Source organism: Mus caroli, unplaced genomic scaffold (assembly GCF_978045245.1).
Source record: "Mus caroli unplaced genomic scaffold, Mus_caroli_1 scaffold_7, whole genome shotgun sequence".
NCBI lineage: Eukaryota > Metazoa > Chordata > Mammalia > Rodentia > Muridae > Mus > Mus caroli.
The window spans coordinates 115,520,186-115,545,366 of NW_028227262.1; the positions used below are offsets into that span (position 1 = coordinate 115,520,186).

Genomic DNA, 25,181 nt, shown 5'->3' on the forward strand with positions numbered 1-25,181 from the left:
AGGATGTAAAGGACTATCCTTTAGACCACCATTTCAGTTATAATACAAACTAAATTATAGATTAAGGATTCAAGATAGCTGTGTGCGGTGTCACATGACCTGCATCCCAGCCCTCAGAAGGCAGAGGTGGACAGATCTCTGTGGTTTCATGGCCAGCTTGGACTACACAGTGAGTGTCAGGCCAGAGTGCTGTAACTAACAAACAAAAGAACAGAAACAACCATGGAGGGAGGGGTCAGAGAGATGGGAGGGGGGATTAAGAACACTGGCTGCTCCTCCAGAAAACCAGGACTCTGTTCCCAGCACCCACATGACAGTCCCAGGAGACCTGGGACTCTTCTGGTCTCAGTGACACTGCCTGCATATAGTGCACATCCATTCATGTTTATCCACATGCTAAACAAATAAGTAAATACAAAAAAGAGGAGAGTGAGATATGAAAGTCTCCTACTCTTTTTGTTTGTTTGTTTGTTTTCGAGACAGGGTTTCTCTGTATGGCCCTGGCTGTCCTGGAACTCACTCTGTAGACCAGGCTGGCCTCGAACTCAGAAATCCGCCTGCCTCTGCCTCCCAAGTGCTGGGATTAAAGGCGTGCGCCACCATGCCTGGCTGATAATTTTTAAAAAGAAATAAAATTTTAAAAAATGTTTAACCTCATTGATAATCAAAGACATGTATATAAAACAGTATATAAGGCACCAGGTTTCACCACCAGATAGACAATTTTTAAATGATCCTGTTGACAAACGAACAGCCAGATATGCCTACAGTAAGTTATCCTAACTTCATAACTGCAGTGGGAAGAGAAAGCATGAACGTTCAAAACAGAAATCAACAAGCTTTATGACAGCCATTCCCAGAAATGGCATTTCCAGAAATCCATCATAAGGAAATAATAAAAAATGCATGTAACGATGGATTTATGTGTGAGCATATATACTTCAACATTATTTTAACAGCAAGTTGTAAACACAACAAATTTCAATAAGTAAATAATTCAATAAATCCTGACAGATCCATTAATAGATTATCTTATGCTATTAAATCAGCTTTTTGAAATGTTGGGACAATTTGTTTTCTATATGGGAATTCAATGTCTATTGCACACTGCACACACACACACACACACACACACATACACACACACACACCCTACTTACAAACTACATAATGAAAAAGAAAAATTCCAAAACTTGAAATTACAAGAAAACCCAAAAATGTAAGAATATTTTTAAAATTAAAATAAGGAAGATTTATTAAAACACAAAATTCAGAAAAGATAATAGATCACAGTTAAATATAACTCCCAAACTCCCCTCCATTCCCCAGACATAGCACCACACATACATGAGCCTTGGAAGGTCCATAACAACCCCAAAACTTATAGGCCAAGATAACAGGAGCCAATCCTTCTGGCTCTGAAGATGAGCCTACAATCTGGGGCTGGCTGGAGAGCCTGAGGTTCCTTCGAGGGCTCTAGAGGAGAACCCTTCCTTGTCTTTCCCAGCTTCTGGTAATGTCAGACAGCACTGACTTAGAGCAACAAAAGCCAGCCCGTGTCTGCTTTCTCCCCTCTGTCTCTTGTAAGAACACCCAGGCCTGAGAGATGGGTCATCAGTTAGGAGGAGCTAAGTTCCATTCCCAGCTTCCTACGTGGAAACTTGAAACCATCACAACTCCTACATGTACACAGACATACATGTACCCACAGACATAAAATAAACTGATAACTGAAAAACAAACAAACAAAAAACCACTGTCTTTCAGGCCTCCCTAACTCCTGATTCCAGGGTGACAATCTCATCTTGAAATCACTAACCACATCTGTAGAAACTCCTTTTCTAATCAAGGCCGAGGGGCTTGGCACATCCTTGGTGGGGGATGTCACAGTTTAACCCATTCTACCTTGAAGCATTAGCTTCCAGGGGAAGTTGTTCCACAACCACGTTTACCTGAGAGAGAGGGTGTCGTGCAGCTCCCTACACAGCAGCTACCCTGGAGTGGGATCCTGCATCTAAAACATTTAGGGACATCCTGCCCCACCTCCATGCTGATTATCACCCAGTCACCTGTCACCTGACAAAGACTTCAATCATTTGCAACATCTTGTCCTCATCCACTACCTCTATTCTGCCTCACTATTTCCTTCTCAGATGGCTCTCTGGAATCTTCCTTCTTCTTCACTGCCTCTGCCGTACAGAAGACCCTCACGGTCTCCATTAAAACAAGTATACTGATCTCCATGCCCCTTTTCCCTTTCTTCGCCCAGTAGGGAAACTTCTAAGCCTCCTTCTTATACATGGTCTTCCTAGAATTTTACCACACCTTAAACATCACCCATACCCTTCAGAGGTGAGGGGCTGAGGGCTCCTGAGAGTCATATTTTCATCCAACAACCTTCTTAAGTACCAACTACAAACCAGATATTGCAAAATTTGAACAAAATAAACTCCCCAAGGTCAACTATCACGCTAGCGCAGTGGTTCTCATGCTCCTGAACACTGCTACCCTTTACTGCAGTTCCTCATGTTGGGTGGACCCCAACCATAACATTACTTTCGTTGCTACTCTAGAATGGTAACTTTGCTACTGTTATAAATAGTAATGTAAATATATGTTTTCTGATGGCCCGAGGCCACCCCTGTGAGGGTCATTTGACCCCCAAAGAGGTTGCGATCCACAAGTTGAGAAACACTATTCTAGAGGGAAGGAAAATAACTCGTCACGATATAAAGTATAAAACATGACATGATGTAATCTTCAGCAATAATAACAATGAAAAGCCCTGTGGAGGTCCGGGAACACAGGAGGAGGTGCTGGAGAGGCTAGACATGGAGCCCATGAGGCAGACAGGAGGAAAATGACGGCACTTCTGCCCTCTAATCCCTAACCAGAAAGCATGTGGCCCATGCTTAGCCCGAAGTGAACTGGTCCCATCCCTAAGTAGTGTAGACCTGATGACCCTAACACATCTTCTGTCCTACACCGATGGGCTAATGATCTTAGTCAAGTCCTTGACTTCTCTAGCGGGCTCACTCCAACCCCATGAACTGGTTTAAGTGCAGGCAGGCCAAGTTTGCTGCTATGGAGTCCACATTAAGTAAGACTCATGACTAAAGGAAAAGTCACATTGGTCTTGACCTGAAATCTCAGAAAGTGCTGACGAGCCAACGAAGCAGCTTAGGAACAGGGCTGCAAGTGAACATCCATCGGCACTCAGCAGAGAACCCGGGATACTGCCACTATTTCTAGGACTGGATAGCAGCTCAGGCTACCTAGCCTGGGCTAACCTCCCCCTCGCTCATCCCCAATGGCAGGAGTAGAAGAGAGACTGACTGTAACAGTGATGTGACCATGACAGCATCTCTAATAGCCCAACCTTGGGCTGCCTCTGCTTCAGGGTTAGCCTCTGCATAACCCAGGACCCCACCCCCACCCCCAAGATCATGTACCCAGCCATTCCTCAAGCCTAATAAATGTAAATTCAGAGAGAGGGAGGTCAAGTTCACTCAGCACTCAGCTCCCCACGAATTCTTTTTGCTTATACACATGAACAAAAGTATGAAGCCAGGCTCCAGGGGAAGATCCTTTCACTGCTTGCCTGAGCCATTGAAAAGAGCATATCGCTCAACAGTGGCAAGCATGAAATCCTTCGTATCCGACCACACCCCATCTAAAGCGCTACAGAAGCAACACTTAGCTGTTGCCACCTCCGTCCGTATCACGGGAGAGTGTCCAGGGCTTACTTAGGACTGAAATTCTTTCTTTGCACCTGTCGTTTTACAAGCATTATATTGCTACTCCTTACAATCACTGGCAAGAAGTACTGATAATACATTCTGAGGTATGAGCCAGACAGAGTGGTGCACGCCTTTAATCCCAGAGGCAGGCAGATCTATGAATCTGAGGCCAGCTTGGTCTACAAAGTAAATTCCAGAATAGTCAGGGCTACACAGACAAACCCTGTCTCCAAAAAAACAACAGCACCTACCCCTAGCCCCACCACCAAGCACCAAGATTCAGAGTCACCTCTGACAAGAATAGCGCTTCTGGGAGGAAGTAGGGAGGTTGGAGAACTGAGAGTCTGGGTCAGTTTTTAAGTGCTAGCCACGGTTTGGGATGTCACAGGGACCACAGAGAGGAAGCTGGCAGAGGCCTCTCTAATCAGCAGACAGTAGACGCTGGTAAGGGCAGTCAGGCACATGCATACGCACAGGTGTACCACGGATGAAACTGCTACCAAGAACACAGTATTTCTAACATCAAATTTAATCATGGAGGAAGCAGCATACCTATGTTGTGTTCCCTGTACAAATACATTTTCCATCCCTCAATCAAAGAATTATCAGCTATCCCGGAGAAACCCCTTAGGGCTCTTCAGATGGTCCAAATGACATTTCAAAGGACTGTAGTACTCCCTAGCATGCTGGTGGGGGACCAGGGAATTATGTTACCATCAATGACTGATTTGCCAGAGGAGTCCTCTGTAAGGCATGTGGCCACTTTTTACAAAATAGAGTCGCTAACATTTGTGAACTCCTTCATTTGAACATATCTCCCCCTCCCCAACTTTTCCCTGTGTTCTGGCTAAATGAAGGGAGATGCACTCCCAACTATAACATGTTTGACTCATGTCAAAAGGCCAGTACAAAACAATGGGAGACAAGATAACTCTAATAATTTCATTTATAGCTTGTGTGCTAAAGTTAAATTTCAGATATTGTGATGGTTTGTATATGCTTGGCCCAGGGAGTGGCACTGTTGGGAGGTGTGACCTTGTTGTGAGTAAGTGTGCCACTCTGGGTGTGGGCTTTAATACCCTTATTTTAGCTGCCTGGAAATCAGTATTCTGCTAGCAGCCTTCAGATGAAGATGTAGAACTCTCAGCTCCTCCTGCACCATGTCTGCCTGGATGCAGCCATGCTCCTACCTTGATGATAATGGGCTGAACCTCTGAACCTGCAATCCAGCCCCAATTAAATATTGTCCTTTATAAGACTTGCCTTGGTCATGGTGTCTGCTCACAGCAGTACAACCTTAAGATAGTTATACCTAGTTTAATAATGTGTACTACTAAAGTTAGCATTTCCTGTTTCTTTTTTCTATTATTAACTCGAGACACTTTACTTTACGCCCATGGCTCACATCCAGGCCTCATGTTCTCAAGTATTACCCCACACCCATTTCGGAGGGAAGGGCCCTTGATTCTCATCTACTGTAACTGTTTTATACACCTTGCTGTTTCTTCTCTTGAATTCTGAGATGTACTGAGTTAGTATTTAATGAGCATATTCTACCTTCTCAGCATCCCCCATATAAATATGAAAACCATTTTAAGCACAAAATGTTTCCCTAGTCAATCTTCAAAGGCAACTTCAGAAAAAGAACAATAAAGGCCATTTGGAACAGAAATTATACTGACTTCCTACCACACAGATGCAAGGACCAAGGTCATTAATAGAATTAATTACCTTGTAAGAAGTCACTAGATCTACTCAGTAAACAGAGCAAGTGAGATGAAGATCAATATTAAAACTGTTTATTCTCGGACCTTAATAACTGACTTGTGTTGGGTTGTTTACAGCCTAAGGAATGATGTGAGCTTGCTGGGGGAAAGGTTAAGTTGCTGGGAACACAACTCAGTCATGGGCTCGTGGGCACCTGTGCGAGGCCCAGCACTGTGCAAGGAAAGAAGAATGGAAAGAAAGAGGGAAGAAAGAAGAACAGGAGGGAGGAAGGGAGGGAGGAAGAATTAGGTAAATTAATCTGAGATACAGCTCAGTGGTAGAGAAATCAAAGAGTTCTGGGTTCAGTCCCCAGTACCACCAAAACAGAGAGAGGGGATGAAGAAGGGAGGGGGGAAGGGAGGGGGAAGGGAGGGGGAAGGGAGGGGGGAAGGGAAGAATATGAATATATTTTGAATAGAAAAGGGTACATTAAGCCAGATATGCAAACAAGTTTATTCGCCAACCCATCAAAGAGACACTATTGCTACCAGCAGTTTATAAGGAATCACTTCTATGTCTCTTCTTTTTCTGGCTTAATTTTTATGGTTAAGCCTTTCCTGTGGTGTTTACATTTATTAAATTACAGATACGACTGTATATATTTAACAGATACAGCATGATACTTTCAAATATATGCACATTTTGTAAGGGCTAAAAATGTACTATTTTCTAAAGTGTATCATCTTTGTGGTAAGAACATTAAAAACCCATTCCCAGCACTTCTCAAGACCACTACTGCGAACTAGTGCTAGTGGCTCTTGTCTATAAATTCTAGCACCTTGGAGGTGGAGGCAGAAGGATCAATGGTTCAAAGCTGACTTTGGCTATATAGCAAGTTTGAGGCTGGCTTAAACTACCTCAGACCTTGTCTCAACATCCACAACTCTACAACCACCACCACCATCACCAAAAGAAAACCCAGTTAACCCCATTTAGTGGTATTAATAGATCTTTGACTGCATCCCTTTGCCTTGCCGCTAACTGAAGCTTTGTATTCTTTTTAGTGGTACCCCTCCCCCCACAAGCCTTCTCCACCAACAGTCATTTTCCTCTGAGTGTAGACAAGAGGAGACATTAGCCTGTGGATATTCTCTTTGCCTCTTCTTGCTTGGACATTTCAAATGTTCCTGATGCTCTTTTTCTACAGAGAATGTTGCACGATCATAACAACTTCAGAAAACTACACGTGCCCGATGACAGTTTGAACCTTTAAAACAATGTAAGTAAGAATCGTCAAGGGTTTAAAAATGGCTGAGTTTTTCAAAAAGTCATACTCTAAGAACTGTCCTCTGGAAACTTGCTAGAGCAGCATTCCTAAGAGGCCATTTCATGTAATGTCCTTGAAAAGCCAATGTGAATGGCTGGAGAGATGGCTCAGTGGTTAAGAGCACTGACTGCTCTTCCAGAGATCTTGAGTTCAATTCTCAGCAACCACATGGTGGCTGACAACCATTTGTAATGGGATCCGATGCCCTCTTCTGGTGTGGCTGACAACTACAGTGTACTCATATCTAAAATAGATAAATCTTAAAAAAAAAAAAAGCCAATGTGAAGACATTGGGCCAACTCTTTAATGTGCCAACTTCCTGAAGCCTCTGAAGCCACGCCCTGCCCTGCAGCCTTTAGCCGGCTTCCTGAAGCCACACCCTACATTACCAACCTTGTTATCCTCCAGGTTAATCACTTCCAGGAGGTCATGGTTCTCCAAGCCCTGGAGGCTGCTGATCTGATTGTGGGACAGGTCCAGGTTCTGCAAGGCTTTCAGCTCCTCCAAACCTGTGATGGTCTCAATCATGTTGTTACTCTAGAATGGATAAAATACAGTTTTTCATTGAAAGCAATGGCTAAGAAAACTTGTAGTGGCAAATGTTCACATTTGGACATGGTCCCCAATTCACTAAAAGTAAAGCCAAACCAACAAGCTGTTCTTGCCTCACCCCCATTTCCATCATTCACCTATCTAAATGTCTACATAGCTACCCAAGAAGAAAATCCTAGATTTTCTATCTAAAAGGCCAAGAGGTAGTCTTTTCATTTAGTATTTTAATATTTTCATCATCAGCATAAACTTTCAAGTCAGTAGGAAAGCCAGGCAATTAAGTGATACAAGCTTTAAAAATGCATGATATAACGACATTAGTGCTTTGACTTTTCAAATTACTTCATTTATTTTTAAGATTATCATTTATATCATTTCCCTTTCCTTTCTTTCCCCCAAACCTTCCCATATGCTCCTCTTTGCTCCTTTTTCAAGTCCATAGACTCCTTTTTTCCATTAATATTTACTACAAACATATTGCTTGGGAAGGGGATCTCAAGAAAAGATTGGTGAGATGGGTTGCCTGTGGGCATGGCTGAGATGGATTATATAGATTATGTTGATTGAAGTGGAAGCCGCATCCACTGTGGGCACCAGCATTCCCTAGGCAGAGGATCTTAGAGAGGGAGCTAAGTACTCACATACAGGCACCAATTCATTGCTCTCTGCTTCTGTGAATTCTGTGAATCCCACTAGACATGCTTCCTCAATCCCTGCTATGGTGGACTGTGACCCAGAACTGTGAGCTGAGGAAGCACTCTTAAGTTGCTTTGTCGAAGCTGTTTATCAGTGTTTATCACTAGGAAAGAGACTCAGACACACACCTGAAACCCGAACATCAGTTCAGCTTGACTGTGGTCTCTAAAGACAGGACACGGATCTGCTCACTCTTTTAGCACCATCACAGTAAGCCAATACTGTAACTCCACAGACACCTTGTCCACTGACACAGTCTAAAGTGACATCATCTCAAAGTCGGTGGTGATGGCTGTCTCGGTAGAGTCTGGCTATTTCTGCTCTTGCACAGTACCTCCTCTTTAACCTGCACTAGCCTACTATGGCCTCCCTTAACCAAAGGTGTAGGACAGAACTGTGTAGTCCTAATTCTAAGATATAACCAAGTCACTTCTGCTTTCAGGTCTGAGCAGCTTAGACACCATGTAAGAATGCCAGGATGGGAAAATACAGAGACTAAATTGTGAGAATCTAGTCATCATAGCAGATTCAATAATTCACATAAGAGCATTTCTCCGACAATGAGAATAGGAGGGTGTTTCCCATACTCAAATGGCTGTCCACTTCCTCAGTCTCCACACACCCAGAGCAATAGCAGTAATAAGAATAGTTTCCATTTTTGAATATTTTCAACATACTCATTATTTGGCTCCTTTGTTTTAAGGAACAGGAAAATGTCATAGTAAAATTTAACCTCTGGTTTGAGTCCAAAGTTGTCATAAAGAATAATTTCAAATTTTTGGTTAGTATTATGTTTTACCCACCCTTAAGACATTCAAAACCTTCAGGCCTGGTGTGGTGATGCAGAGGCAGGTGGATCTCTTAAGTTCATAAGGTCAATTTTTCAGCTAACATTATGTCTTACCTAGCCTTAAAACATTCTAAACTTTCTAGCTGAGTGAGGTGACACAGAGGCATGGGGATCTCTTTAAGTTCAAGGCCAGCCTGGTCTCCATAGCGAGTTCCAGAATATCCAGGACTACATAGAGAGACCGTGCCTCAAAAAACAAAAACAAAAACAGAATGAAACAAACAAAAACCATTCAATACTTTCAAGATTGACCTAAGAACTGAAAAATTAAATTAATGTATTCCCTTTAATCTGAATATTTTCACTGGTAAATGTTCCATGGCACATTGAATAGCAAGAGCTCATTTTCAGCCCATTCTTCATAAAATTTCATTTTAATAATGAGCCAGATTTGTGCTCACTGGTAACTTTATAGCCCTTAAAATATCATAATAGAATGTTAATAATCTTTAAAGGTAGGTTATAGCCTATGAGGGTTTATAATACTATTCTTTTTACCTCTATATGCTTGAAAAATGTAATAAAAAGAAAAAAAAAACCCATAACCTTATTTGCCAAAGTGAAATCAAATTTTCCTGTTTAAAGTTCAAAAAAGTTATAAAAAGTGAAAAGAGGAGAGAGACCACGCTGAGCTCACCATCATCGATTTAATGTATTGAAATGAGGGTTCAGCCTCCCATTCAAATACTGCCTGCATATCCAATCTATATACAATACACTTTCCCCCAAAGGACTCTGAAGCATTTTCTATGTGCAAGACAGATGTAATATTCTTCAGTGTCTCTGATGGCTTTCAAAGTGGTAGATGGTCTGAGCAGAGCGAGGCACAGAAAAGTTTAATTAGATAGCCTGTGGTCATAAAAGGGAAGAGACTGAGACAAGTTGAGAAGCACAGAATTGCTGGTTGAAAACCAGCTAGGAAGTGCCTTTGTCTAGCACTGAGAACCCAAAGGCTCACTCCTGGGTGTGGACATGAAGTTTCTGCGCAGTTCTTCCAGCCTCATAAGTGAATAGCAGAAAAAAAGAAAAGAAAAAAGAAAGAAAGAAAGAAACCCACCATTGTTAGAGAGAAGCTGTTTTGTTTGAAGTAAATTAAATTAGAAAATATTCCTCACTTACCAGTGTGTCAGGAAGACCCAACTGGCTTTTACTTTGACAAAGCGAAGTTTGCAGTACAGTGTCACTGTGTTCTGTGTTCTAATAAGGATGTAGTGGCCACTGGCACACTGTGCGGTTCCCCTGCCAGCTTTTACGGGTCCCAGAGAGGTAGAAGGGCAAATGTTTGTAGGTGAACTGCTCTTCTTGCTATGCTGCAAACTAAATTCCTGCCAATTGCTAAAGCACATTATGTTGTGATTCCATGAGTTAAAAATAAAGTCAAGAAAATCTCCTGAAGCAAATGTATATCATTTTAGGTTATACATTTTATTCAAATTTGGGAAAAAACAATTTTTCAATTCTCAGAATCTCAGTGAAAATAAGTAAGAGCATTTTCAGTGTTTTCTAGTCTATCCTGGGTGCTGGGTGCTGGGTGCAGGGACTAGAACAATCTATCTCACTTGTTGGCAGAAAACAAAAATGGTAAAAAGTGATAGTGTCAGTGAGAGGCCTGTGGTTATTGAAGAGCAGGAAAAAAAGGAATGCACTGTTTTAATAATAACTGTCCCCCACCCCCGTAAGCACTCATGTCTTTCCACTCTACTGCAGGTCGATGGGACTGTCAGTACAGACAAGACATGGAAAAGTCTGCAGTGGAGGCTCACAGCTGCAATCAAGTGCAATCAGGTGGCAGAGGCAAAAAGATCATCACAAGTTCAAGGCCAGCCTGGTCCTCATAGCAAGTTCCAACCAAAATGGTAAAATATAACACATATGTGCACACAAACACACACACACACACACACAGAGAGAGAGAGAGAGAGAGAGAGAGAGAGAGAGAGAGAGAGAGAGAGAGATGAGGAGGAGGAAGAGAAGATAAATTTCTGAGAAATTTCAAAATGGTGAGCAAAATAGCAATATACTAACAACTGCTCTTTGGATAGTTGAAATTTTCCAATGTGATTGACTTTATTTTATAACTGGAAGTTTTATATCTAATTTATTAGATTCTCCTTCACTGACATTTTGCTAGCATGCCTTAGCAGGCAGAAAACATAAAATCTCAGGTGAGCTATGAAACCTCTGTATACATGGTAGGAGAATGCCTGCCCTCTGCCCTCACTAAATTGTATGGCGGGCTAGAGGAGTCTTTACATAGCATTTTGAGCTTTAAGAGGAGCCAAGCATCAGTGATCTATGGTTAAGTAAAGAATTTCTATGTGTATGTAACCAATGTGCGCAAGAGGCTGGAGAGATGGCTCAGCAGTTAAGAGCACTAGCCACTTTTCCAGGTTCAATTCCCACTACCTGGTAGCTACACGGTAGCTCACAATTGTCTGTAACTCCAGTTTCAGGGGATTCTACATACTCTTCTTGCTTCCATGGGCACTAGGCATGAAAGCGGTACACAGATATTCACGCAGGCAAAACACTCATACACACAAAATAAAAAATAATTTTAAATTTAAAAAAATGTCCACATAACCCAATACATGAGTTCATGTTAAACACCCTCCTGTGAGAGAGACATGACATTACTAAGATGCAAGCCGTGATGAAAGGCTCCCTGCCTACCCTCTGGTGGGTATAATAAAGGCCAAGAGAACCTAAGGCTAAGAGGGAGGAGAAAAGAAAGAAAGAAGAATCCTGTATATAAACAACATCAGTCCCCTCTCTCAGATACTAGTAACCCATATCGTTAATTTATAACTATCATATGTATCTTTGAATCTTATTGGTGAACAGTCTCCATTTGCATTTGAGTTTTGGTCTCGGGGCGTGCCATAGGGCTGAAAAAGACACTTTCTTTGGGAAACGGTAATCAGATGGAATCTTTCTGACAGGAACTACGTTTTTATTCTCAGCACGACTTACAACTCCTAGAGCAGGGGACTAGCACGCATTTCTGTATGATGGGCTGCCTGAGTTCAAGTGTCTAGGAAGCATTTTGTGGTCCATTTGCATCCAGTAAAGGGTGAGCAATGAAACATATATTAAAAACTACTTGTAAAAATATACCTTCTTTCACAGCATAGAAAATCAACTATTTTTTTTTTTACCCTGGATACCAAATATGGAACTGGCTTTACTTGAACATGGACTATTGATGACATACATATACAGAAACACACAGACAAACGAAGCAAGAGAAGGAGAAGGGGAGGGGGTAGGAGGAGGGAGGGAGAAAAAAAGGGAGAGGGGCAGACATGCATGCACACCAGACACCATAAGGAGTAAAGAAAAGTTCCAAGCAGTCACAATTCAAACACTTCTTAAACAATATCCACCACTTCTACAAAGAATGATATCATGTTGGACTCACCAAAGAAAGCACTTTGATGGGTAATGTCCCTAAGCCTTTGATGGTAGTGATCTTGTTGCCAGCCAGACTAAGGTGGGTCAGGCTGATGCAGTTCTCTAGCCCAGTGATTTCTTCTATCTCGTTGTCTGTACGTGATGACTACGTTTAAGGAAAATGTTATTCAAAGTTTTTGGAAAGATCACACACACACACAAACACACACACACACACACACACAGAGTTTGGGCCAGGAAGTTGGCTGAGCAGGTAAAAATATGAGTATCCGGAGTTCAATCCCTAGGTCCAATATGGTAAAAGGAGAGAACCAATTCCTAAAAATGGTCCTTTGACATTTACACAAGCACCTTGGAAAACACACACACACACACACACACACACACACACACACACACATACACACACTAAATCAGGGTTAAATAATCACTAGAAAAATCAGACAAGAGTTTAAATAAGGGAATGTTATGTACCCCACATAGGATAAGCCCCAAATCTTGATGTATTTTTCATATAGACAAAATACCAATTCTATAAAATGATAAAGGAATAGTGGTGTGTCTCTATGTAACTCATTTAAACTACGGGAGGAAACAGCAGCTCAGAGCTGCCACCTGGGCTATGCATGCTGCCATGGGGCTCCTCTCAGGCAGGGATTTGGAAGACACGCTCATCTTACTGAGGCAATGGGAATGGGGCTTTATCACCTTGTAGGTGTCCTCTGGAGCAAATAGGAAGGCCAGTCACCACCCTCTCACAGAAGGGAGCAGTCCTTCCAATTCGTATTGGCTTCTCTTCTCTCATTCAAATACAGAAAGCTGGAAGTCTAACATCATTTGTGGTTTCTGTTCTCGCCGATCACATTTTAAGTTTATCTTGTGTCCAAAGCTGAGTTATGTACTCACTGATGAGCCACCGGGCTCCAATGGATAGTTTTAAACCCATGACCACACAGACAGCCCTTGTTAAATTCAGTGAGTCACAAAACAGAATGAAAATACATGAGTGAAGGAAAGGAGCCTGGTAAGACAGGGGTGGGGTGGAGATGAGAGTGGGTGGGGATAGAAACAGCCAGGACCCACTGTATACATGCAGGCTGTCAAAGAACAATTTTAATTGTTTTTAAAAGGGTGTGAATGAGGTATTCTTCCATTTAGAAGGCACTCATATCATCACTAAATTACAATCACATGGGGCCGTCCTCTAACTCTTAGCATGGAAATGGATAACTCAAGGCTAGGATCTAATCCAAAAAAGACCTGTACTAGGGAAAGAAATAAACAAGAAAACTGGACAAAGACATGTTACCAAATGTAGCAGAAATTTTTAGGTCTCCCTTATTGGTTCCAGATCTCACCCATGGGCAGAAACAGTTTTTGCAGTGTCCAATATGCCATCTCAAATCTCCTATGAGCAAGGTCTCTGCCAAAACCACCATGCAAACAGACACTCACAAACACTGTCTTTCAGATCCCATTTTCTTTGGGCTGGCTAAACAATGATTTTTGGAAATAGAATAAAGGCCAGTTCTTTGTGAATATGGACTCTCATGAAAGATGGACATGAAATATAGGAAATAAGAGATTAAATTATCTCCCACAGCTGTTTATGAAATATCTTTGCAGCGAGCAATTGTTGGCAACAAAAATTAAGCCACGGAAACTTCAAATAGCCATCTGCTCAGCATCAGGGAGAATGGAGTGTCTAAGCCTGATTCAGAACACTCGTGTCCTGGAAGCTTTGTTCCCACTGAGAGGAGGATGCTCCAAAACCCAGCAGAGTAACTGGATGCAGTGGGCAGGCAAGGGCAGGGAGCTCAAAGACAGGAATCCTAGCAGTGACAGTGATGCCAGGGATTCGAAGCTTGTTTCTGAGACCCCAGATGCAGCCTCAGCTCCCCTGGGACCTCCAGAAAGGAGGTGAAATGAGGGTACCTTACTGCAACCACAGCCCAGGCTCCAGCAGATTCCACTCAATGCTCAAGGTGTTTTGCAGAGCAAGGGATCTAACAAGCACTCCTGTTGAGATCAGTGCTCATGTCCTACCATTGCCTCCCACCTCCCATGCTTCACTTCCCCTTGACACAGAAGGGTGTCCAGGCACCCTAGGTTAGGCTCGCAAGTAAAGGGTATGCTGGCCCTGCATCTGCATGGATGCCACAGCCTTTCATTCAATCTACCACATAATGGAAAACTTGATGTGAAAACCATACAACTGCATCAAAGCATGCAGACTCTCCCCTTGTCATCATTCCCTAGCAATACGGCATAATGACGTTTGAGACAGCGTCTAACTCATTATACACAAGGATTTGAGCATCTGTGCCTTGGGCATCTGAGGAGTCCTGGAACACGCTCCCCAGGAATGGCCACACAGTCACCTGCTTCTTCCCCCTACTTATTCCAACAGTCACATTAAGTGTCACTGCGTGTGGTGATTCCAATCAGAACACGTGACTGGGTTGTGATGAGCTCTGAGTTCCCCGCTAGCCACTCCTTCACATCGCCCATCTTCCTTTCTTGCCCTTCCTCCTAGCATTATCTTTCCTGTTCTTTCTGGGGTCTTGGGAGTTGCTGATAAGAAGAAGTACAATCTGATAAGTCACTAAACTATTCTGATGAATTAGCTTACTGGATCAATCCTCTTAGGTGCATTATAATATTAAAAGAGGGCTATCAGGAGAAACACTCCAAGAACTCAAACTCATCACAGTTGCTTTCCAGTTCTGAAGTTTTGCCATTCTTGTGAATAAATCATTTACAGTGGAATTTTAGATTGTTCTGGAAACCAAGTGAAGGAGCCCTGTGGCGCTTAAGCATAGCCACGGCTGAGGTCTAGGGAACCCAACAATATATTTTTACATTTCGGCAATGCTGCCAGTAGTTCATAAATGCTTGACATGAATTATTCACTAGCTCAGCATTTGCTCTTATTCATTTGTCTACAATCATAAAATATGGTTTGGGTGCACAGAAAACCGTTACTGAGAAAAAAATGCCGAAATCCATCACCATTCTCTTAGTGGAGAGACCCGTGGTGAAGGCTTTAATCACAACCAATCCTGAGAGATCTCTGTCACCTTACCAGTGAAAAATGATTCTTGCCACCAGAGTGAATCTCGAGGAGGAAGGACATGTGCACATCACTTAGATGGTAGCATTAGAAAAGTCGTAAGTGCTCAGCGCACTGCAAAGTGAGCAAACCAAGAGGCTTCCCTCAGACGCGTAAACTCTCTCATCAGCTGCTTACCAGGTAGCTCCAGAAAGGTGCTGCCCACCCTGGGTCTCTGGCTCCTTTTCCATAAAATACATAAAATAATGATTAGTCTGGGTGACCTCGAAAATCCTGTCTAGATTTTAAATTCTACAACTCCTGTTTTTAACTTTCAACAACCAGTCAAGGCTTGTAAGGTAAAGAATAAACTACATCTTTACTTGATAGTAAGTACATTTACCTTGACTTGGTTTCTTGTAATTTAGGATGCTTGTCAATTAATTATCAATTATCTATACGGGGAAGGACAAAGTAATCTAATAATGATAAGCTGAGAATTTGACACCTTGTAGTTAACAATGTAGTTCAAGATATTAACACAAACTACCATAATCACTTTACATTACAAGCATAATTGGTTTAAATTATTTTCAAATGACTCAATTAAGACTTTCCAGGGTTTGGGGCTGGAGAGGTGGCTCATGGTTATGGATATGTACTGTTCTTGCACAGGACCTGAGTTTGGTTCCCAGCACCCACATTAGGCAGCTTATAACTCCAGTTCCAGGGTATCCTCTTCTGACCTCTGTGGACACTGAACACATGTGATGCACAAACAGAAAAGCAGGCGTTCACACACATCCATGCTCACGCACACACAAATAAAAAGAAATCCAGATTTTAATTCTTAGATAAAATGGACTGTTAAGCTTATTTTTACTTTTAAAAATATAAGGGGGCTGGGATTTTGGCTCTGTTGTAGAACAGTAGCCTAGCATATACAAGATCCTGAACCTGTCCTAAAGCGTGCATGTGCACACATACACACACACACACACACACACACACACACACACACACACACACCACCCATACCACACATCTTTCCTGTTTGATCTATGTATATTCCTCTCAAAAATGCTTACTATAGGGGCTGGAGAGATGGCTCAGCAGTTAAGAGCATTGACTGCTCTTCCAGAGGTCCTGAGTTCAATTACCAACAACCACATGGTGGCTCACAACCATCTGTAATGGGATCTGACACCCTCTTCTGGAGTGCCTGAAGACAGCAACAGTGTACTCACATGAAATAAATAAATCTTAAAAAAAAAACCAAAAACCAAAAAAAAACCCCAAAAAACAAAACAACCACTTACTATACTGAGTTGTCTTTTTCCACTTTGTACCTAGATTGTATTTACTTTTATTAAAATTCATCTCTAGGATAGAGAACTTGTTGCTCTTGCAGAGGACCCAGGCACCACAAGAAGGCCAACAAACATCTGTTACTTTAGTTCCAGGGGACATGCCACCCTCTTCTGACCTCCATAGGCACCATACAGGCACACACGGTGCACCTACATACAGGCAGGCAGAATATTCACAAACATAAAAGTAAAGTAAGGTCAAAAAGAGCTTTTAAATAGCCCTCTCTGCTGCAGCCCGCTGGTGCCCCTGCTCCGTCGCCGCCACCGCTGTAACATTCGCTATTACCTGACAGTAGCATGATTGATGGACAGTGTCTCTTCCTGATGGGCACTCGGTGTGTCTGCATTCTTGCTATTACAGCCAACACCACAGCAAGCAAGCGCTCTTCCGCAAGCCTCCACCAGGCACACTCATGATCAACTTCACACTGTCAGCAGCGCCAGGTTCTAGTGACTGCAGACTCACCTTCATAAGAAAACTCACAGCTGTTTTCTCCAAGAGGATGAGCTAGTTTCAAGAAGCACAGACAAGTTACAAAGGGGTTCTCTTGATCTCTGTGCTTCCCAGCAGCTGCCATTTTTAGATGAGTGTGCTTCGACTACCTTTGCAGAGAGCGCACACACACAGAGCATGCACACAGAGAGAACCCCATATTTCTAGTTTCCTGGGTTGGACTGGGAAAAGGCACTAGATTTGGGAGCTGCAAAGATGCCTAAAGGCACCTGTCACCATGTTTGATGACTTGAGTTGAGTTCCTGAGACCCACATGGTGGAGAGAGAGAACTCCCAAAAGTTGTCCTCCGACCTCCAGACAGACATTGTGCTGTGTGCACTCACAAACATGCGTGTACACAAAATAAGTTACAGAATGTAATAAAAAAATTAAAAGAGTGATAGATTTCATTAAAATTTACTTGAGTTTCTTCACAGGAAAAGCAAAACAATATATTTATGGAATTTATAGAATTTTTAATATTAAATATTTGTGTAATGGCTCAAGAAGAATGGGTTTTTTTTGTTGTTGTTTTGGTTTGGGTTGGGTTTTTTTGGCTATTTGTCTCTAGTTTTTCATACATGGTTTGCAAACATGTTACACTCTATCTGCCTATGTTCTGATTTCCATTCGTCTTGACTTAACAATTACTTCTCTTTGTTTGTCAATGGTGAGAGCAGACTGCTATGCCGAATGTCAACACTTAAAAGGGAAAGCTGGCTTCTTTCTTTACGATGTCACTATATTACTTGACATGTACAAAGTGCTAATGTTTTACTTTTGCACATGGAAAGCTAAATTTATTTTAAAAATTAAAACCCTCGTGGTAGGAATGTTTTGTGTCTACAGTGTGAGGGTTATTTTCTTTGGCAGTTCTGGGCTGCACACTGAAGCTATGGTTCCAGAGCGACCATTGTCCATGCCTGACTCTACGCTGCTCTCTGGGTACCCTGAGGCCTGGACAGGGCCTCCGAGTGCTGAGCCTCTTCTGACAGGCAAGGCCCGAGGGTACAGTCAGCTTCTTAGCTTTCATGTGTACTCACACTGTCTAGACACTTGGTTCAGAGAGGCCTTGGGCAGGGCCCAAGGATCTGGATTTCTAGACAGTTCCAGGCTATGCTATGCTGGTCCCTGTGGGCAGCACTCTTCTGTGGGGCCAGAGTGAGTGGATTTCTGGGCCAGGTGGCTTCTGAGTTCCCCTTCTCTGAACACTCAGTACACATGATGGTCAAGCATGAAGTCAGGGTTCCACAGGAAGGTGTGTGTGTGTGTGTGTGTGTGTGTGTCTGATTTGCCATGGAAACATTTTGTTTAAATTCTTATCTGGGTGTCTCCATTGGGCTGATCATGAGCACCACCTAACTGCTCACTCCCTGATTATTGACATCTGTCTTACAGTTCAAAAGGGAGTGTGGCTGTGTTCTAGCTCTCCCCCTGGAAGAAAGCCTTTCTCTACAAAATACATCTCCAAACGCTCCACTTCTGAAGTCTCAGACTTAACACAAACAGGCTGCTGCCTCATCCCTGGAATGAGACACTCAGGGGTAATCAACTCAGCCTCCATTCTGCCCCACCCCCACCCCGACCGCCCACAATTCTCAAGTGGAGAGGACGATACTTGCTGAGCAACAGAAGGCATTGCTCTCTTATTACCCAGAGAGCATCAGTCCCTGGTGTAAAGGAGACTCAAGCTCATTAGAGTCACAGATCTTCAGTTAACTCTTTAGGCGACACAAGCTGAAGTTGGCATTCTGTCTGCATGGGAGCCTGACTCGTGCAATGCATGCATGCATGATCCTGAAGGAACCTGCACATCAAAAACTCGACTTTTGTTTTGAGTTAAACATGTTTTAAATATACTCAAAGGGATGGAGGTATAGGTCTGTAGTAGAGCACTTAACCAAGCATGTCCCCAGTAGGAAGGTAGACAGACAGACAGGTAAAATACTAAGACACCTTGCTTTATTTAAAAGCAGAAGTATGAATTCCTCTGTAGAATGACTACTCATTTTCCTGATGATAAATCTAAGTTTTCAGACTCTGAATTTGTATAAAATAAGACAAAGGCTTAAGTAAGGCTGAAGAAACACGTTCCTTAGACAGAACTTTGTTTTAGTTGAAGAATCAAGAGCAATCTTTGTTCTATGACTGCCTATTCTTAGTTACGTGAGCCGCACTCTTCCGGGAATCACTTCTCTGGTGCCTTTCCACGTCGTTTGTGGCAGCCTCTTCAGTGGGGCCACTCACCATCGTCTCCCCTTCCCACAGTCAAAGGATACTGTCCAAAATTAGTTGAGTGAGAGTATGGTACGCTGACAGGTCATACATCTCGGAAATCAGGTTGGAGGAAAAATCCACCTTCTAGTGACAAAAAAAAAAAAGAGAAAGGAAGAAGGTTACATGTTGTCTCCCTTCAGGCTCACTACGGTGTTTAACAGCAGAAGAGAAGACATGCTTCTGGGCACAGACTTAGAATCGACTCCTGCAGGTGCACTAGAGTCAAACCCAGCAACCCCCTCTCTGTCTTGTGTTGTTGGTTTGCTTGTTTTTTCCCTCTGTCTTTTCTAACCTGGACCCTAACTGTCACCATCTTGAGAAGGAACTGAGGAGGAAAGTCTTCTTCGTGGCCCGGAGGATTGATCCACAATCTGATCCTCCCTCTCCCTCCCTCCTGTGGCCTCCAGGGTCTCACCCACCAATAGACCAGGCTGGCCTTGAACTCAGAGATCTGCCTGCCTCTGCCTCCAGTGCTGGGATCAAAGGCGTGAGCCGCCGTGCCCCACTCACTCTTTCCTTCTCAGCTGTACTTCAAGCTTCCTTGGTCTTCCTCCAGGATTTAGTTCAGCTTCACCCATAGCACCATGTCCCCAGTTTTCTCTAATACCCAGCAGACCACATTCACTTCCCGTCTGTGCATGCACATCTTCTTCTTCTGTCTGCCAGACACTGTCCCATGCCACCCCTGACTGTCGGGGCAGCAGTCCTTACAAGCTCTCGGGCTTCTGCTTAATATCCTTTTTCAAAATGAGTCGTTTAGACAGGCATTTGTCAGCAACATCCCTTGACCCTAGTCTAGAGTGAGATTAAAAACAAACTAACCAATTAAATAAATAGCCTTGCCTAATTTCATTTACTAGAAAAAAAAAACTTTAAAAAATAGCAAGAAAACTCAAGAATTTTGAAACAGTATATTGAACACTCCACGAGGATGTTACAGTCTCCTTCTGGAAGGTCATCAGGCGGATACTGAATAAACACGGCCCCTCTTGTGCGCTTTAAGTCAGTGAGTGCACTTCCCCCAGACTAAGACTATGGTTTCGTGGACTAAATCCTAGAAAGCCCTGTGAGGCAAGAACAGACCACTGGCCGGGACAGTTACAGCTCGAACGGGAAGGGAGGACTATACCGTCAGTGAGCCAGTGCTGCACAGCACCGGGAGGAGGAGAGTGTGACATCAACAGTTTTGGCGCCATGAATCCAAATGGAAACTTTGGCCTGCACACATGAGGGGTATGGGAAAGGCATTACGGTATGACATCAGCCAAGGTGGCATGGCAGAAACAGAGTTCAACATTCACCCTTTTTGCTTTTACGTAATAGTGATAGACTGGAAGTAAGGCCTTATATACAACAGGGGTCTCCATTCTTATGCCATAACACAGCATGCACACATGCCTGAGCCAAGGCTGTACGTCAACACGATGTCTTCTATGTATCTGTGATGTTAGGTTTTTGAGCAATTTCAAAAGGTTATTTTTTTCCTATGATTCCCATTGAAACCTACAGTTCATACAAGACACCCACCAAATCAAATGAACAGTTTCACCTGCTAAGATCAAGTATATGAAAAGTTATTTATTTTAACCACTGTGCCAGCTCTTCGGCCCTGAGATCAAAATGTTTCAAGTAACACAAACATGTAAGTACAAAGTTCTGCCCCTTACAAAGGAAATGCATGCTTTCTCTTGTTGGTGGCACAAGCTTCACCAGTATGACAGAGGAAAGAAGCCTATCTTCTCAAGTGTGTGAGGGAGTTGTTCTATTTCAGCTTGTTTTATAGAAAACGGTGGACCCTGGACTCTTAGTGGTTCTTCCGTCTCCCTCCACAGCTTAAGTAAGACTCTTAACCATTTTGTGCTTTGGTGTTTTCATCCACAGATAGGCCAGTATCAGCTGGCTCACAGCTTTGTTGGATTAAATAAGACAATGTATTGATGTCAGCAGAAAGCCTTAGCATGGGACTGCGCAGGCGCCCTAGCATTGGACAGACCTCATTGGAGGCAGTCTGGTACACAGCACGCACTTCTCTGGGAGACTGGATATAAATTCTCCAAGAAGTTAGACCCCTGAAGGTGGAACATGTGGTTTGTTTGGTTGACTTGCAAGGTCTTCTGGAGAGGGGGTGGGGGTGAGAAGAAACTCCTAGAATAACATCTGAGGGGAGGGTCAGGCTTCTCCTGTGACCTACTTCCCTGGGATGCAAAGCAAAAAGGGCAGCCGAGGAGACTGAGCTGTTTAACTCTGCAAATGCAGCTCTTGATATGCTCAGAGCCCCTGCTGAGTACAGACAGGCTTCTGAGGCGGCCTCTCTGGACAAAGGAATATTGCCCAGGAGAGGTGGGTGGCGGGAAGAGAGGGAGACAGAGAGTCTGTGTGTCTCTGTGTGTGTCTGTGTGTATTTGTGTCTATGTGTGTGTCTGTCTCTGTATGTGTTTGTGTGTCTGTTTGTGTCTGCCTCTGTGTGTGTGTGTTTGTGTGTCTATCTGTCTCTGTGAGTGTGTCTGTCTGTCTGTCTGTTTGTCTGTGTGTACATGTGTGTGAGAGTGTGCATGTGTGTTGATCAAAGCAGAATGACAGAATGACTGGAAACTACAGAAAAGACCACAGTGTTTTGACGTCAGTATGAAGAATGCCAAATTCTTGATTCCATATAGACTTTCATTTTGGTCCAGGCCTAAGTTAGAAGACTTTGGATCTAAGTTAACTAGGTTTATAAACAAAATAAATCTAAAATAAAAGGTAAGAGTTGTCCGTTCATTCCTTAAAATAATGTTTTTGTTAAATATTTGAGACTAACAAAAGGAAGCTTAGCCCATGTTCTTGGACAATGGTTCTCCAATTGGTTAGAATATTGGGCTCATCTGGGGGCCATTTATCAAGTCCAAAACCCCAGGCCTTTCCTTGAGCCTCCTAAATCAGATATTCTGGCAATGGGATCTAAGTTCCCCCAAGTGATCCCGGTGGTGAAAGGCCTAGAAACCAGCACCCTGTGACCCATGCACACAGCACGGCCCATGCACGCTGCAGCCACCCTGACAGCCAACTGGACCAGAAAGCTTAATCTCAGACACAGCTCCCACCAAACTGCCCAGTTAGAACCACAGGTGACCTGGGCAAACGGCTCTCCACACATAGCTAACTCTTTCCCAAACCACTATCCATACATGATTCACTCCTGCCTTCAAAGACCAAGCTCAAAAACAAGTACAGGAGACAAACATGGAGGTGGTGAGGAGGAGGCCCCCACCTCTCTCTGGGGCACTGCTCAGGTGGTCAGCTCTGTTAAGCTCTATTTAAAATCACAGGTGTGTAGATCGTAAGTTCATAAAATTCTTCTTGTAAGCATTCCTTCTGGTGGATGTTTTTCTGTAAGCAAGGTAAGAGGTAGGGGATAGGACAATCTGGCCCCCTAACTGACAGCTGTCAGACTCTCTTGTGATGCCCGGCCACCTTGACAAAAGAAACGTTAGGCAGCCAGCCAGCCAGCCTATCCTTATGCCAGCACCAGTCATTTTGAGCAACCCTTAGAAGCCTTACAAAAGGCACAGCTTCAGCCAGGGCTGCTTCGCTTTTACACCAGACTTGTTTGTTTGTTTGTTTGTTTGTTTGTTTGTTTGTTTTTGTCATCACAACTCAGGATGGCCTTGCCATCATCTCCACCTAGGTTCGAGGAGGCTCACTTCCCTGACAGCCTAGCTGGGAGACTGTTCTAACTGGTGGGGAAGTAGGGAGGCTGTTCACTGGTGCAAACACAACCCTTCATTTGCATGCAAGGTGAGCTGTGATTGGTCCAACACTCCTTCTCTGGCTCTAAGAGCCGGCTGTTCAGGTTCCAGGAGCAAGCTGGCTGAGAGACCCACTCCTGTGCTGGCTCCACTGGTTACATACAGCGGCAGGCCCAACCAAGGCTTCGATGAGGGGTGAGCCAGGGACGTGAAGAAGGAGGCAACAGAGACAGGGAGCAGCAATATTAGAAGAAGCATCAAAGCAATGGCAGCAACCGCTGTACAGCTAATGAGCCAAGTGACAAAAGGCAGGGCATCAGGCTGCTTGATCGCTGAAGAAGAGGCAGCATGGCCGGCTGAGAGAATGGTCAGAGCAGGAATAGGGTGACCAAAGAAACTAGGGGAGACAGGGAGCAGAGGCTGAAGCCGACAGAGACTGGAAGGCTAGAAGAGCCAGAGAATGGAAACAGCTGGCCACTGTCACTGAAGAGTTCCAGAGCCCTGTCAAGTCTTTAGGGTCCAGAGTCAGCTACCACATGCCCTGGAATTCTATCTAGCACTAGTCACTGTCAAAGGCTGAGAGAAACCCTGCTAACCAGGCCTTACTAGAAGCTGCGGTGTCAACTGCTGCCAAAGGCTCTCTATGGAGGTCTGACCTCCCAGGCTACACGGGAGCCTACACAAGGCTTGCAGGGGCTCTAACAGCACAGGGTGCTGCATGCTGCTGCTCCCACGTATGCTGTGCTGCAGGCTGCTGTCAAACACTAGGGAACAAAAGCAGCCAGACGCCAGCACTGAGAGAGCCTGCATTGCTGAACGTGATGGCTATCTGGGCTGAGCCAGCCGACTCGTAATAAAAGCATCTTTTCACTAAAAAGCCAAAGTTGGATAGGCAAGAGGACAGAGTGTGCACCCAGGAAAACATTATCACTTTTTCAGATAGACTCATGCTGCTGTAAGAAAAGAAACACAACAGCCATGGCTACTTAGAGCAAAGGTGCTGTGTGTGGTGGCTCATGCCTGAGCTCCCAGCTTCCGGGAGCCTGCGGCAGGAAGGGAAGAAGTTCGAGGCCAACTGGAACTGCACAACAAGACCTACGTCTCCAAACCAAAGAAATAATAATCAATTAAAATCCTATTTTTAACCTAAGAAAATAAAATGGGTGGGCAGTGGTGGTGAACACCTTTAGTCTCAGGCACTTGGAGGGCAGAGGCAGGCAGAGTTCTACAAGTTTGAGGCCAGCCTGGTCAACAGAGTGAGTTCCAGGGCAACCAGAGCTACACAGAGAACCCCTGTCTCGAAAATCCAAAAAGAAGAGAAGAGAAAAGACAAGACAAGACATATGTCCAAGAAAACAGAAGGAAGCTGCTCTTTGAACATAAGTTCTCAAGGATAAGTTGTTGGAGCATCTTTTGGCAAGGCCAGCTGTACAGACACTTGTCTGTGTTCCAATGCAGACACCCATACTCCTAGTCTGCATCTGCCCAGCTCTCTGTTAGCTCTCTCCACATTGTTCAAGTGCGGTGGCAACCACTTACCGGATGTGATTAGTGTACTGATAAGTGTACCTTGAGATTTTGGGGTGGTTTGAAATTGAAGAAGGCAGTCAGCTTGTTCTGAGAAGCATTTAGTTCTAGAAGATACGGCATGCAGCTCACACAAGACAAATCTGGGGGGCAAAAACGGCAAACCAATAAGATACTGGGAAAAGCCATTAAGCACGTTATATCAGAACACATATATTTTTCCCCAGACAGGATCTCACTCTGTAGCCCTGGCTGTCCTGGAACTCCCTGGAGACCAGGCTAACCTAGAACTTAGAGGAATCTGCCTGCCTCTGACTTCCAAGTGCTGGGATCAAAGGACTGCACTACCACACCTGGCCCATGTCGGAATAATTTTTAATTATGATGGGTACAAGCACATCTCTAATATTTCAGCTTAGTCAAATTAGTAAAATCAGGAATATGTGA

The 25,181-nt window shown here is 43.7% G+C and overlaps 1 protein-coding gene across 2 annotated transcripts in view; it reads right to left on the reverse strand.

Moving 5' to 3' along the window:
• Lrguk (leucine rich repeats and guanylate kinase domain containing) overlaps positions 1-25,181 on the reverse strand; it is a 104,352-nt gene that overhangs the window by 65,309 nt on the left and 13,862 nt on the right. For both annotated transcript variants that reach the window (XM_021165014.2, XM_085840750.1), the window contains exons 4-7: positions 24,777-24,877; positions 19,482-19,563; positions 12,294-12,418; positions 7,168-7,311 (exon numbers count right to left, since the gene is read on the reverse strand). In XM_021165014.2, the coding sequence (XP_021020673.1) occupies positions 7,168-7,311; positions 12,294-12,418; positions 19,482-19,563; positions 24,777-24,877 (452 nt within the window). The remainder of the gene's footprint in view (positions 1-7,167; positions 7,312-12,293; positions 12,419-19,481; positions 19,564-24,776; positions 24,878-25,181) is intronic.